This window comes from Rhineura floridana, chromosome 1 (genome assembly GCF_030035675.1).
Source record: "Rhineura floridana isolate rRhiFlo1 chromosome 1, rRhiFlo1.hap2, whole genome shotgun sequence".
NCBI classification, from domain to species: Eukaryota; Metazoa; Chordata; class Lepidosauria; order Squamata; family Rhineuridae; genus Rhineura; species Rhineura floridana.
In genome coordinates, this window is record NC_084480.1 from 247,397,466 (window position 1) to 247,413,203 (window position 15,738).

Sequence of the window (15,738 nt, forward strand, 5' to 3'; positions counted from 1 at the left end):
ACTCCAAATAATAGAAACAGAGTGGTATTTCACAAACTTTTCCAAGGATATAGGAATTCTTTCCTATAAATTCTACACAGAAATATAAGAATTTAATTCACAATCACATTGCGATTTTACTGACATTTTTGTAAACTGCCATCATTCCCATTAATTTCATCCCTCAAAGAAAAGGAAGAACAAGCATTTCTTGTGGGACCTCCCCTCCCTGTTACTAATATGGGCTATAAAGTACAAATGCTCAGTTAGATATGTTTAAATTCCAGTGAAGTAAAAAGGTTTAGGTACTTTGGAACCTCAAAAAGTGATTAATACTTGAAATAATTTTAAACATACAATAATATTATTCTATGCAAAATTACAAAAAGGTCTATATAGTAAGAAAAAACTGCACCTATTATTATTATTAATTTAATCTTTATTCTACCCTTCCTCCTGAATGAGCTGATGGGAATGGCCTGAAATCAAATGTCAATTTAAGAAAGAGCTTCAGATGGTTACAAAATCTGGATTTTAGTAGATAAAGTGGGGTTTGTTATTAGCCTATGAAATTCTGAATTCAAGACACATTAGCAAATTAAAATTCAAAATGTTTTATTTCAAATTACAGTAAATACTAATTTACATATATAAACTGTTAAATGGGAAAATCCTAGAAACTTCTCCAGTTGAAGTCCTTCAGTACATGGAAATATATTTTATTTAGCAATAATAAGCATTATGTATAAAACAGTCACTGTATCTATAAAAGCCAGTGTAAATATAACATTCCCAGTTAGATCTGAAAAGTAAAGGAATTTGGGAGAGAGGACAGGTTTCAAATCTGACTGAGGAATCAGAAGTACCCTGCAGGCTTGCACACTCTGCCCATCTCTATCTCCTCTCCCCTCTTCTCTCATTAAGTCTCCCTCCCTTCACTTTTTGGACCTAACCATAGTTCAGCCTTATATCTGCACCAATTATAATGATAACCATGGTTAGCTTAAAACAAACCATGATTTGAAACAGATTTGAAACTTCTGGCCTGAGCTAACATTAGCTAGCTCAGTCTGGTTTTAATAATAATGGTGCAGACGTAACACAGCACTATGGTTCTGGAAAATAAAGGGAGGAAGAAAGAATGTGCAAGCTTGCTGGGGGCTCTTGATCTCAGTGACAAATGATTACAACAGAATCAGACTGATCTCTAACCTTCTATATTGTAGGGTTAATATGGAGATGATCCAGGTCCTACCACTACTTACGCTGACTGATAAAAGTGTTCAGTTTTGTCATTTATGTTTAGCATTTCTCCTCACTAATTAGAGGGAATGGTATTAGTTAAGATATTTGTCTTTATATTGCCTGAATTATGAGCGTAGGAAGGTGTTCTTTTTTCTTGTGTGTGTGTGTGTGTGTCTCTCTCTTTCTGTGTGTGTGTGTGTGTGTGTAGGGGGAGACTTACAGTAAGTAAAGTAAAACTTATCCAGGCTCCTGGACATTATGCAATATTCCCCCTCACTATTTTCTTTGGTCCCTACTGCATTCTAGGATAGTAACAGTGCTATGGCAGCAACAATACTCAAATGTGGCTGACCCAGAGGAGGAAAAAGAAAGTTAACCATCTGGCCCAGGCTGACTACAGCCCTTCTGAAAATACCCTGACTTTCAGACATCCTTTTGACATGTGTCTTTGAAAAGGCTCACTTTAAACACACCTACAGATCTTCCAGTAGTACATTTCAGTTCCTGCTGCTCCTTGTAGTTATTACAAGATTGGAAAAAGTGGAATGACAAGCTGAAGGAAACCTGTTCTACAGACATCTGCCTCTCACTGCCCACAGAAAATCTTAACATTTGAGGAAATGCCGAGTGTATTATCACAACTAAACAAACAGGCAGTGAAAAGCTACCTTGGCAGTTTACACTTGGGATAAATATGAAGTGAAGTGGAGTGCCAGAACATCACTTCGAGAGGTCATTCTTGCTCTCTCCTATATCCACTTCAAAGCTACATTCTTTCAGCAAATGTAAAGGGGGGAAATCTTAAAAGTGCTGAACAATTCAAAAAAATTCAATCAGAATAATCTGCTCTTTAGAAAGAAAGTGGATGGGTGACAGTAATTGGAAAATACTGTCTGATGCATTTATTAAAGTGAGATTCAGAGACAATTGATTTAATAACCATTAGAATACTCTATTAAGAATTTAATAGGTTGGCACAGTCCTATTTTTTATTAAGAATTACAGGCGAGGAATAAGCAATTCTATGGACTTTCTAGGCAACTGCTTCCATAGATTAAGCCAATATACAGCTTACAAATTAGGTACACAACAGTAGCTGTACGGCTGATTCACACAACCATTTCTGCCCAACCATAAACAAAGTGACTTCTGAGCAGTCATCTCAAGGAATAGATCCAAGCTGAGGATGGGTTACTCATGCAACCTGTTGCCAAATTATGAATGTGCCTTATTTTTAGGCCTTTGTCATGTGTGGTAATGGAACAGAATGCTGAATGCGGAAGTCATTCACAAGAATTAGATCCACGTGGAGATGAATGGGCCAAAGTGTCCCCAGGAATGGGATAAAAAGTACATTATAGTACAAATAAGCTTCTGGTTCATGGGAAAGAAATGAGCTTTGGACCTGCAGTTTTCCAATTCAAAAATATAAGTATACATTGCACTCCTTGGTGTGACATAGAGAGAGAGAGAGATTATAAAAACATTTATTTATTTATTTGATTTAGATCCCTCCCTTCTTCCCAGTAGGAGCCCAGGGCAGCAAACAAAAGCACTAAAAACACTAAAAGATCATAAAAACAGACTTTAAAATATATGAAAACAAAACATCTTTTAAAACATTTTTAAAAAGCTTAGTTTTTTTTTAAAAAAGTTTAAAAACAAATTAAAAAGCAATTCCAAAAACATAGGATTCCCAGCTCTCATCCAGATTATTTATCAGGTTTACATCTGCTCAGCATCAGTAGCACTGCAATGTCTGGTGTTCCCAGACCTTTTACTGAACCCTTGGTTTGATACATATTCAGGAAAACCAGCTTAACCTTCAATGTAATGTGGTACTGTCATAATGAAAGCAAGAAAAAAAATCCCACCCTTGTATGCTGAAGTTCATGAAGGGCCCACACCATTAAAAGGGCAGTGGGCCAGAGTTGCTGGCCCCACCCGATGATGCACAGCTTTCCCCACCCATGATGCCTACTTATTATGTGAGGATGGCTGCAATAAGAAAGCCTAGATATGCAGAACCATATGCCTTGTAAGCTTTCCTGAGAGCTGCTATTCTGATCACACATGGTTCTAAGATCCTCTATGTGCATAGGTTTCCTCTTCTCAGATGTCTACATCTAACATGTGGATGATGAGGGGAAGCCACATTTTGCTAGGGGTGGAAGCACTGGCACAGCCCCACTGTCCCTTAATTATGTGGAGCCTCTACATGTATACAATGTGCTAAAGGGGCTATTGTAGATTAACTTGTATGGTGAAGGTGAAGTTGCAAATTGTGAAACCAATGAAGTGGGTTTTACAGCAGGATTTTTGTTGTAGTTTGTTTAAATTTGTTCCATGTCTTGGTGTCTTCTGAGGAATATCACATTTTATGTGTTCTCAAAGCATAATATTTTGGACCTGGAAAAATGCCTAGTTAGTACATGCATTGCTTTTCATATGTAAAGTGATGCTAGAGGATCAGGAGGCACCTACTGGCCATTTCCCTGCATTATTGATTGATTGTATTTATATACCGCCCCATAGCTGAAGCTCTCTGAGCGGTTACAGTAACTAAAAACATTAAAAACAAATATACAAATTTAAAACACATATTTTAAAAACAATTTAAAACACAATTTAAAAATTTAAAACAATTTAAAAACATATGCTATCTAGTGATATTTGATAGAATTTGCTCTCCCAGTATATACTTTTATATATTTTAATATTTTTATATAAATAAAATCAGTCAAATGTAGGAACCAATGATCGGCTATGAAGAAATTTAAAATATAACTTAAATTAAACCAACATTTAATGAGATTGTTGTCATACAATATGAATCCTGTAAGTCCGCTACTGTTTAATCCCAACTCCAGACTGCTCGTCCAGGAATGATCACAGTCCTATGTATATGTCTACTTGGAAATAAGCACCTTTAGGTGATATTCAACTAAATGCTACTCACCAGAGTAAACCCATTTAAATTAATGAACCTAGTTAGTCATGTCCATTAACTTCAGTGGGTCTACTCTGAGTAGGACTAGCACTGAATACTACCCTTTCAGTTTAATGGGATTTTCTCCTAGGTAAGTGCATATAGCATTTCAACTTTATGTTAGTAAAGAAGTACACCAATTAGTGGAGTGAAAAGTGAATCTTTTCTTAGTTCTGCCATTTTGCAAGCCATTTGCTGTTGTTGGTATTTAAGGTTTTATGTAATTTTTTGGAGGCTTTGCGTACATCTAACCATAGTTTTCAACTTTTTAAAGAGGAATATGAATAATAGCATAACTACCACACAAACCCTACGGCAGAGCTATTTTCTCCATTCCTATGTTTTGTTGGGACGTTGCCCTCACTGGATGGGGCTGATGGGAATGCCACACAAAGGATAAAATGTGGTTGATACGTGTTGTGGCTAATCGTACTGAAGGTGCCAATAGGTCTCTCTAGGATAGCCGTTGTCTAGTCAGATAAATACGTCTATAGGATAAGGTCCTTCTGGTGAATTATCCTGCGGCATCATCCCCTCTTAATAGCTGCTGGTCAAACTCTGTTTCCTTCCTTCAATGTGGGAATCAAATGGCCTGTAGTTTTCTAACTCTCATGTTTACAGCTACATCAAGTCAATGCTTACCCTCCTCCCCTTTCACGTAGGTAAAGAGCACACATTTTGACTCTATTTAAAGACTTAATACAGAAATTAACATTGCCTGAAGATTTCCAGCATATGCTCATCATTCCTCCCTGATTGTAATGGGCCTTCTGTCATTTACAATTTCTCAAGAATTATCATACATACACACAAACACACAAAACCATAATTCAGGCATATAACAGCAAGAAAATGGAGATACTAAAATCAAATATACAGCGGGGATTTGCTGGAGGGAAATATTTACAGTACTGGAAGAATCTGCTACTGCAGAAATGTAGGAAAAAAGTCTAAATAATTTCCAATTCTTTGTTGTTGGACATTGCGCAACACTGGAAAAAGTTTGCATCTCTCTTCTTTCTAAACTTCAGAAGCAATTCAAATATACAGAATTTTTAAAACAACAGATGGCCCTTCTTGGATCACACCATGGATCATGGTATGGCATGTGACATATCTAAGTGTCTCCTGTGCCCTTGCATGTGGAAAACTCCACGTCAGGGAGAAGACTATAAAATATTCAGGACCCTGTACACTTCAGAATGGAGGTCAGGGAATGCATGTCTGAATATTCTCCAATGTCAAAGAATATAGAAATAAATCCCTGCCATGTGGAAAGCAAATACATTTGTTTTTAGTTAATATGCCATGTTTCTGTGTGCAGAAAGGCATTTAATAAAAACATAGGAGGAACATTCAAATGTGATTTACCACCTGTAGCCTGAAGATAGCATATGATGTGCATTTTCTGTATACTTGATTATATTACAAGTGGGAGGTGACAACACAAAGGCATATGAAGCTGCCTTATACACACAATTGATCCATACAGCTCAAAGTGATCTATTCTAACTGGCAGAGGTCTTTCCCAGCCCTCTTACTCAAGTTCCTTTGAAATGCCAGGGATTGAACCCAGCACCTTCTGTATGCAAAGCATGTGCTGTACCACTGAGCTGTGGACTCTTCCCAAGAAATGCCATGCTGGGGCACACTAATGGTAATTCTAGTCAAGCATTCTGTCCTCTTAACTGCAGATAAAAGATGCCACAGGGAAGATCACAAGCAGGGAACCATCATGATACCTTCCTCTATTGTTAGCTTCTAGCATCTGGAAGTCTGAAATAGACTGTATCTTAAGAGAGAAACTGGGTATGCATCACTAAGTTACATTATGCTGTTGCTATTATACCTTATGTTATATGAAATATCCTAAAAATGATTCCTGCATTGAGCAGGAGGCTGGACTTGATGGCCTTATAGGCCCCTTCCAACTCTACTATTCTATGATTCTATGATTTTTGTATTTCCCTCTGCTTTTTAAAAAAGTGGAACTGAAATTATTGTCTGAATTTAGACTTTGAGCTAACTGAAATAATATGTCTCCCACTCTCCCACCCGCATCAAGTATTAGTAAGTTAAACAGAATAAAATGGCAGTTCTTAGTTCTAGTAACACTGAACTTCTAGTAGATGACCCTAGACAAATGCCTAGAGCAGCAATTTGTTAGAGGCTGTATCTCTGCTTCAGCAGCAGATGGAATGAACTTTCCCTCCACAGGGTTATTAATATAGTGCATATACGTTTGCACTTTTGGAACCATAAATGACAAAAGGAAGGGGTGGAGGGCCTAATGTTATACAGATGAAACAAATAGTTGTGCAATAGGGAAGGGGTGCCAGAAGCAGCAAGAAAGGGCAGGAAAGGATTTCCGTGGGATCAGGCTGCATGTTATTACAATACAGCAGCTGACTGGAAGCTGGGAGCTAGAATTATTTGAAGATGATGGGAGATATTCCTATCTTTGGGTACGGAAACCGAGATGACTGTTGATCTTTTCTGAAATTACAGCAAGCAGCAGCTGGGTAGTACAACTAGAGATGTGAAGGCCTGGAAAAAAACCTGGAAAATTCAGACCCCCCCTCCCCTATTTTCCAGTGTTTTTTTGGGCCTTCACATCTCTAAGTATAACCTGGACAAGAAGTGAGTTAAGGAAACCCTGTTTGGGCTCAACAAACCACAGACAGGTGAGATAGGTAATAAGGACCTGGGAATTCCAAGATGCATAACTCCACGTGGATTTGAAATCTTCAAAATATATGTTTATTAATCACCAAGCTGCTTAGATTCTTTAGTGTTATTGATTACATGTTCCTAAATTACCCGTCGTTTGGAAGCACTGCGGCTCAATTATCTTAAAAACACTTGATTAAATGAAAATTAAATATAACAAACATTTGTTCTGTTAACCATATTTGGACAGTAAAATAACTAACCTCTTTCATTTGCCAGCTTCTAAAACCATAACAAAAATGAGGATATTAAAATATACCTGTCTTCTATGGCATACCCTATTGTGTGTGCGAAAACTCGACAAGCACCTGTGTCAAATGTCTGATTCTGCTCTCATTGAAGGCAATGGAGCATTTCTGATTACACACACACACCCAATATGAACACCTCCCTCTTGTTGGCTTCCATGTACATCAGTCCTTCCATGTCCTCTGGGCCACCTGTACCACATCCCCCTAAAAGGGGAAATACTGGTGAGGGAAGTACCCTGTAATTTGGGAAACGCACGTGATGCTGAAATGTTATTACTGTGCACTGAAAACTTTCCCTTGGAGATTGGCAACCACATCATAAAGTCTGAAAGGCCACCATCAGGACACAATCAGGGCTAAGATAGTACTCAGAATTACAGGGTAGTTAAATAAGGTGCATATGTATATTGCAAGTAGCTATTGTACCAATTCTTCCTAAGGTACTTGGATATTGTAGTTTTATGAGGATGCTCAGAATTCTTTGTAAGAGATTACACACCTTGCTCCTAAAGCTACTACAATTTCTAACTTCCTGGGGGAGCAAGCCATAAAATGTTTTTAGCTTTTGCAAACATCCCCTCGAGTTCTAGACTTCTAATTGTGTGCTTGTATAATTTTTTTTTCTGTCTGTGAAATAAAAGTTTCTTGTCCCGCCTTTCAACAGCAAATTACATAAAATTACAGTAAAATTCGTGATTAAAACTACATAATATAAGTAGTTTTTTTTTAGAGTACTACTAATAAAAGTCACATTAATATTATGGAAAATGTACTTTAGTCAAAATCAAAAGGTTTTGGCCTATTTTAAAGCATTGATTCTCTTAATTTTTAAAGTAATTCTACATTGCTGTGTCAAGTGTAATTTTTTTTATGTTGGTCATGTTTCAAGAGATAGCTTTCTCTGTTGTTTGATGTTAAATACCTACTAGTATTGCCCACCCGTCTGGGACTTCTGGAACTGGTGGAAGTACTGGTATATCTACCATCGAGTTCTACACAAAAAAAACACAAATTGGTAAAATTGAAAGAGGATACTTCATGGATACTTCATGCAGCATAAACTAAATGCTACCTCTACTAAAGTCATGTCTACAGGGAAAACATCTTTTAACACTGAGACAGTCAGTCAATATGAATTCCAGACTACAGTGGATCACTGTGTATTACAGACAACTCTTTCATCAAGTACTTTTTGCTCAGGATGTAGGGCAAGTGTCTCAATAGTTGCCTACAGAAGAAACAAGGGGGGGAGTGGCCAGATCAGGCTACAAATAACTGCTTGCTACCTCAGAAGCTTTATTTGTCTTTCTAAATACTATAAATTAGCAAATTTAAAATACAGAAATTTTCATTGGATTACTAATATCATTCATGATGATATGCAAAGTCTTGACACAAAAGTTGCTTTGTTACGTTATCCTATTATTCTGCTATACATTTTGTCTGACATAAAAATTAGATGCTTTCAACTAGTGGTACCTACTGAAGTTTTCAGACAGCATAAAGAACGCCACTAGATAAAACATTATGCCCTTTCATCAGGAACGGCCTGGTTGCCACCTCTGCAACTGCTCCCATGTTGCTCTGGGTAAGAAGTACCTCTGCCACTCACGTGGTTAGGGCAGGTCACCTAGTTATTATTACTATGCTTGTGCCATCTGCTCCATAAGGAAGTGTGTCACCAGAGTGGCATGCAGCCACAGGTCCCTTTAAAGGTTATCCTAGCCACATAGAAATGACTTTTCTGTGACTGGCTCCTAAGCCACTGCTTAGCGACTGGTCATGTGGGTCTTTCTGATGGCATTTATACCCCTTCCCAGCAGACTGATGATTACACAGTCAGGACCTGTGGTATATGCTCCTACTCCTGGGTTTGAGTTATGTAAATGACAAGAGCTAGTCACAAAAATACACAGCTATTAGCAGAGTAGTTTGGAAGCAACCACAGAGGAAGCAGCAAACATGTCACTCCACGTAATATGTGACGAGGTTCTTGAATACTGCCATCTACATCCAATGGTTTTCAGTTTATAGCTAGTATAAAGCAAATTACGATAATTAAGCAGTTGTAACACAAGCAGGGTAGTTCGTGTATAGCAAAGTAGATTCTGAAGTGTACAAAGTACATACATACAAAATTATTTAACTCTATCTAAAAATAGGAAGTACAAAAATTAAAGCTTCCACGTCTCCCTCAAGGTTATGCTTAACTCTGGGCTTTAAAACTAAGATTTCTTCTGTTGCTAGCCTGTGGTTTTCAACTAAATATCCAAGTTATATCACAGAGGGGAAATCCAAGTTTCCATAATTAATTATCAATTAGACATATTTTTTGTTTTAATAGGGGAAACTTCTATTGCATCTCAATTTAACTTACGTAGTTTATAATGGCCCTATACTTTGAAACCAAGCCAACGTAATTAAGGTCATTTTCATTCTCCTATACCTCACATTTTCTATGGAAGCTCACAACAGACAAAAATGGCAATGACTGAGGGCTGTTTCTCCTATTTTTTAAGCTACATCTATCTCAAAGTTCTTATCAATATTTGGGAGAAAACAAGGAGCAGCCTAGTTTCAGTATATTTCCTCTGGCGTTGGCCATTGTATTGAAAATAGACTCTGAGGTGCAACACCTGGAAAACTCAAGACACAAAAATAATCATGGAAAATAACAGAAGTCTGGAGATGAATTTGGGGCAGACAGCTTGTGGTAATATTTAGTAGGGGTGTGAAGTGGCTTTGGATGAATTCCAAACCAAAGTAGGTAGGATTACATGCTTGTCCATACAAAGCAAGGTATCTTGAGTTAAAGCAGGGATCCCCTTAATTGCCATGTGGAGCCTCCGTGATGTGGACACTAAAATAAAAATGATGACAACAAACCTGCTACAGATAAGGGTCCACCAAAAGTGAAACTAATGTCTCTAACGTACGTGTGTGTGTGTGTGTGTGTGTGTGAGAGAGAGAGAGAGAGACAGACAGACAGACAGACAGACGGACAGAGAGGAAATGCCAGACTGGCAAGAGTGTAATTTGGCAGGTGTAATCCATGCTAGAGAGGCTACTAGGTCAGCAGATTTAAACCACCTCTTACAAAAAGGAAAAAACGTTATAGCAGTTTTTTTATTTTCTAATAGTGAATGGAAAGAAACAAAGCCTAATTTTTTTTCTGAAGTGGACTTAGCCTCAGACCCTGACCTGAACTCAGCAGCCTCCAAAGCACAAGATTTGGTTCAGAACCCGTTCAGGGCATCATGAAACAGCCCACCTTGATCTGAACTGGGTTCTGAACCAAATCTTGTGATTGGTGCACTTTCCTAATATTCGGTGCATTTTGTATCTATAACATGACAGAGGACCATCAAGAATCTGATGCTAAATAAAGGGCTGAAACTGAAGCAAGCTCTGGTATTCTTGCCTGGTATTTTTGCTGAGACACAGGAGGACTCCCCCAGAGGTGTCTTGCATCCCCCTCTCCCGAGATACCTTGCTTGTGTCTGTCTCCCTCATTACTGATTTTTAGGAGGAATTTAAAAACATTCCTGTTTACCTGGGCATTTAATGGCTGAACGATACTGTTCATGGTAACCCTGAAATCATGACTAACACAATGTGATTGTTTTTAACTGTTTTGAGAATATTTTTAACTGATTCTCCATAGTTTGCCCTTCCTTTTTCCCCAGCAACCAGGATGCATCTTTCCTGTGCTGGGTTTGCCTGAGATCGTATAGTTCCTAGAAATTATTTTCTGCAAATACTACTACACAATAAGTGCGGGTCAATGTTAAAGAATTCCCCTCCCTCCAAAAGGCAAATGTAAACACTTTGCAAAGAGGCTTAGGGATGTCTCCAGCTTTGCAGGAGCTAAATAATTAAGAATTCATTATATAGGTAGCATACAGTACAATGTTATACATGTCTACTCAGACATCTCTTTGTGTTTAATGGGACTTACTTCTAGGTAAGTGGGTACAGGATGGCAGCCTAGGCTTTGGTTTAGGGGGGAAACGGGATTCTTGTGTCTTTTACAGCAGGCAGGAATTCCACAGGACAATCCTTTTCTAGTATGGAAATACAATTATGGAAAATACAGAGCTTGGAAAAGTTACTTTTTTGAATTACAACTCCCATCAGCCAATCCAGTGGCCATGTGCTGGCTGGGGCTGATGGGAGTTGTAGTCTAAAAAAGTAACTTTTCCAAGCTCTGAAAATACTTCACTATGACTGCTCTCTAATTTTGTGTTATGCCATGCCACCATGGCAGCCATTTTGTGACTGGTGCCCCCAGCACACTCTCAACATTTGAAATGTGCTCTCTGATCCAAAAAAGTTCAGCAATCCCTGCCCTATACCCTAGGATAATACAAACACTATTCCCTAGAGATAATAGGGAAGCAGTTTTAACAAAGAAAAACATATTAAAACCATGGGGGATGGATTGCTTTCTTATAAGAATGATTTATAATATTTTTCATGTCTTCTTTTTCATGTTAGCTAAAGACAGACCGATAATACAATCCACTGGGCTAAAAATAAAAAGCCTCCCACATTCAAATGCAAACATGTAAGGTCTCTATTGGTCTAACCTTAGCAAACTATGAATTTACAGTGACACATTAGCTGTGGTGCTCTTAAGCCCTGCCTTCATTCAGCATAGTATATGGTTTTGGGAATGATGGTATTCATCATCTTATATTAGTTACACACCATGTCATCCTTTTCGTTCAGAGCTACAGATTCTTGGCACAATCCACCAGTTTACCGTACAGTCTTTGTTCCTCTACAACTTGCACAGGATTCTCACACGGGTCCCACTGAAATGAATGAAGGTTTCACAGCAGGGGTGAGGAGGGTTGGATACATATCCTTTGTCCAGAAGAGAAACAGCTATAAAGTGACCCAGTGCACTCCTTTTTCACAAAACCATTCAGGATTTCTTTTTTCGTGTTAATATGTTTCAGTGTTTTATCACTGTAACCTGCTGTTCTCTTTAATTGCTTATTGTTATTAATTATATAGTGGTAATGTCATTTGCTGCTTGAACTATTTGGATGTAAAAAATGCATTTATTTATTATTGCCACTGGTGCTGCAGTAAATTGCCAGGGTTCTGTCTAGAGATGAATGCCTTTGAATGTTCATCCAATATAACCTGAACCTGGATCAAACTGAGACTTTCCTCTGCCTCCCTTTTCTTCTCTCTTCCTTTTTTCCAGCTCCTATTTCATACAAATATAGCTTTGCTAATAATATTCTATTTTGGGAATTCATTCATTTGCATTTTGGGTGTCAATGGTTCTCACCCAATCATAAGAAACAGTCTCCAGGTTTAATACTGGGAATGGAGGTGGTAGAGTTTGAAAGTAAAACGGGAAAATTCTACTCTAAGTCCTGCAAGTGGTAAATGCAAAGATGAGAAAACTTTACATAAAATTGGTATGACAATGACAACTACTATTATCGCAACTCCTGCTGTTACCGCTACCACCACTGCAGTTGCTTTCTAACATTTTGCCCCCAAATCATGCCAAATATTGACCATATGAAGTAAAATAGTCCTTACTCAGGCTTTATTCTAAGCAAGACAGACAAGGGAAAAGTGAAGGGAAGTGATATTGGCTCAGTTCTCATGCAACTTGAAGCCAAACTCATGTAACTTGAAGACAAACCATGTTTAGCACAAACATGTGAGCATGCAGCCTCCCAGAGAGATTGCAGACACTTTGCTCCTCCTCTAAGACTGCTGCTGTGAGCTAAGAAGACATGGTTTGGCTTAGGGTGTTGACTTAACCCAGGCTGTACTCAAGCTTTGGCTTTGGTTTTTGGTCGTGGTTTGTCTGCAATAAGACAAACTACAAGTCTTGTATTATCCCACCCTGAAATATCTTTTTTTTTCAATTAATTTTTATTCAAATTTTCAAAACCAAAACAATACAAAAAAAGCACACAAATCAATAACTAATACAATAAAAAAAAGAAAAGAGAGAAAAAATATATAAAAATATTGACTTCCGATTTGTCATAGTTCAGCTATAAATCTATAATATATAACAAACCTATCTCTTAATAGATTATAAAATCACCTTCCTCCAGCGGTTATCTTAATTGGTTTCAAATCTCATTAACATCATATCATTTTAATCTTCCACAAAAAGTCAAAGAGAAGTTTCCAATCCTTCAGATATATATCAATCAATTTTTTTCCCCTAAATAAACATGTCAATTAATCCAACTCATCAAGTCTACTAAATCCAGTAATTTCAAATCGCTCTTCTGTCTTTATCCATATTAGGTCCATCTTCCATCTTCCATCTCCACGCATCCAAAAATCTTGCTGTCATAGTCATATAATAAAAGTCTGATAGGAATTTCCTCCATCACAGATATTTTCTTGCCATGAATTCTGAACATATCACTGAAGTATTGCTGCAAAGCCGCATCTCTGTTCCTCTTTTCCACATGATACACTAGTACATCTCTTGAAGATTTTTCCATTGACACAAAACAGGGATTAATTCTGTTAACTTTCTCCATTTCAAATTCCATCAAATCCTTCCAGTCCAGGAATTTTTTTGAACCGATAATATCTTTATCTCCAGTCTCTTCAATTCATTCAGGGACAGCGCTGAATTCCAAACTATAATATTTGTATCCAGGATCCGTCAGAGCCAGGAAATCCAAATCTTTTTTCATGTCCATATTTAATCCAATCTCCAAAGTTTGAACCTTGCTGAATCCTGAATTTCTTTCAGCTCCTGTCTCATTTCGTCAAATTCAATTTTCCACGCTTGTCTATTATTTCTCAGTTCTTGTTTTATTGACTTAATCTCATTCATTATTTTCTGAAACATGTCTAAAGATAAAGTCCCTTCTTGTACATCCATAATCTTCTTAACTGTCATTCTTAAAGCCAAAGGAACAAAACTCCTTCAATTTTCAATGTCCCAAGCAAAGAGCAGTTTATTTCTTTATCCAGTTACAAAGGAGTTAATCTTTCCAACCAACTGATGTCACACGCTAGACAGTCCTTATCTCTTATATGCCCAGAAGTGCAAAAACAGCTTTAGTTCACAGCGTCCAAATAACTAGTAGCAGAGAGAATGAGCAGATTCGTCAAAAAAAAAAGTAGATCAGGGAAAATAGTCCCATGCATATATTACACAAAAGTCTTATAAATCAAAAAGATTTTTCTTATCTCTTCCAATCAGAAATCCCTCATCCGTTGTAATCTTTAAAATGCTATTTTCCATATCAGCTTTTTGCAATAAAAGATAGGCTATTTTTGTTTTCTTCCCCCTTAGTTCCGTGAGTAAAGAAGGAAAGTCGTAACTCACCTAGGTTATCTTAATTGCTGTTACTTTGACAAATCTCTTTAGCTGTATAGATAAGAAAATGATAAGCATAGACAGGAGGATGTTTGCATGCTAGTCCGTTGTTCTTTAAAGAAAAAAAACAGGTCACTTATTCAGCTGAGCTAGCATAGAAATCCTTGCTCCATCTGAGCAGCTGGAAGCCTTTCTTTCGCAGATAATTCTGACGAATTCCAGACTCCCACAGTCACGACAAAGCTATGTGGGAAATCTCACGTTTCTTCCTTATCCGGAAGAAATTATCCCCAGTCAGAAAAGACCCTTCTGACTGAATTTATAGCTGAAAAAGTTTCATCTAAGACGGGAGCCCGTCTCAGAGCTACACAGGCGGAGGGATCCTCCTGGGAAAGTCTCCACCCTGAAATATCATAGAATCATAGAATCATAGAGTTGGAAGGGGCCTTGTAGGCCATTGAGTCCAACCCCCTGCTCACAGCAGGAAATCCACAGCTAGAGCATCTCCCGCAGATAGCTGTCCAGCCTCTGCTTGAAGACATCCAGCGAAGGGGATCCCACCACCTCCCTAGGCAGTCGGTTCCATTGCCGAACTGCCCTTACTGTCAAGAAGTTCCTTCTAATGTCCAATCTGAATCTACGCTCCTGCAACTTAAAACCATTAGACCTAGTCCTACCCTCTGGGGCAGCAGAGAACAAATCTGTACCCTCCTCTATGTGACAGCCCTTCAGGTACTTAAAGAGTGCAATCATGTCACCCCTCAGCCTTCTCTTCACCAGACTGAACATGCCAAGTTCCTCCAACCTTTCCTCATAAGATTTGTTCTCCATACCGGTTATCATTCTCGTCGCCCTCTTCTGAACCCGCTCTAACTTCTCTATATCTTTCTTAAAATGAGGCGCCCAGAACTGAACGCAGTATTCCAGATGAGGCCTGACTAATGCAGAATATAGTGGGACTATTACTTCCCTCGACCTGGAAACTATAGCTCTGTTTATGCATCCCAAAACCACGTTTGCCTTTTTTGCTGCAGCATCACACTGCTGGGTCATGTTCAACTTGCGATCCACTACAATTCCAAGGTCCTTCTCACACGCACTACTGCTAAGCCGGGTATTTCCCATCCTGTACCCGTGCATTTTGTTTTTGTGGCCTAAATGCAGAATCCTGCATTTGTCTTTATTGAATGTCATTTTATTAATTTCAGCCCAATTTT

The 15,738-nt window shown here is 38.1% G+C and overlaps 1 protein-coding gene across 12 annotated transcripts in view; it reads right to left on the reverse strand.

The window, feature by feature from the left end:
• The window catches only part of ZNF521 (zinc finger protein 521), a 422,310-nt gene that overhangs the window by 72,629 nt on the left and 333,943 nt on the right, over positions 1-15,738 (reverse strand). For 11 of the 12 annotated variants that reach the window (XM_061597293.1, XM_061597339.1, XM_061597412.1 and 8 more), the window contains one exon: positions 8,121-8,186. The exons of the other annotated variant lie outside the window; for it this stretch is intronic. In XM_061597293.1, the coding sequence (XP_061453277.1) occupies positions 8,121-8,186 (66 nt within the window). The remainder of the gene's footprint in view (positions 1-8,120; positions 8,187-15,738) is intronic. 12 annotated transcript variants of the gene reach the window in all.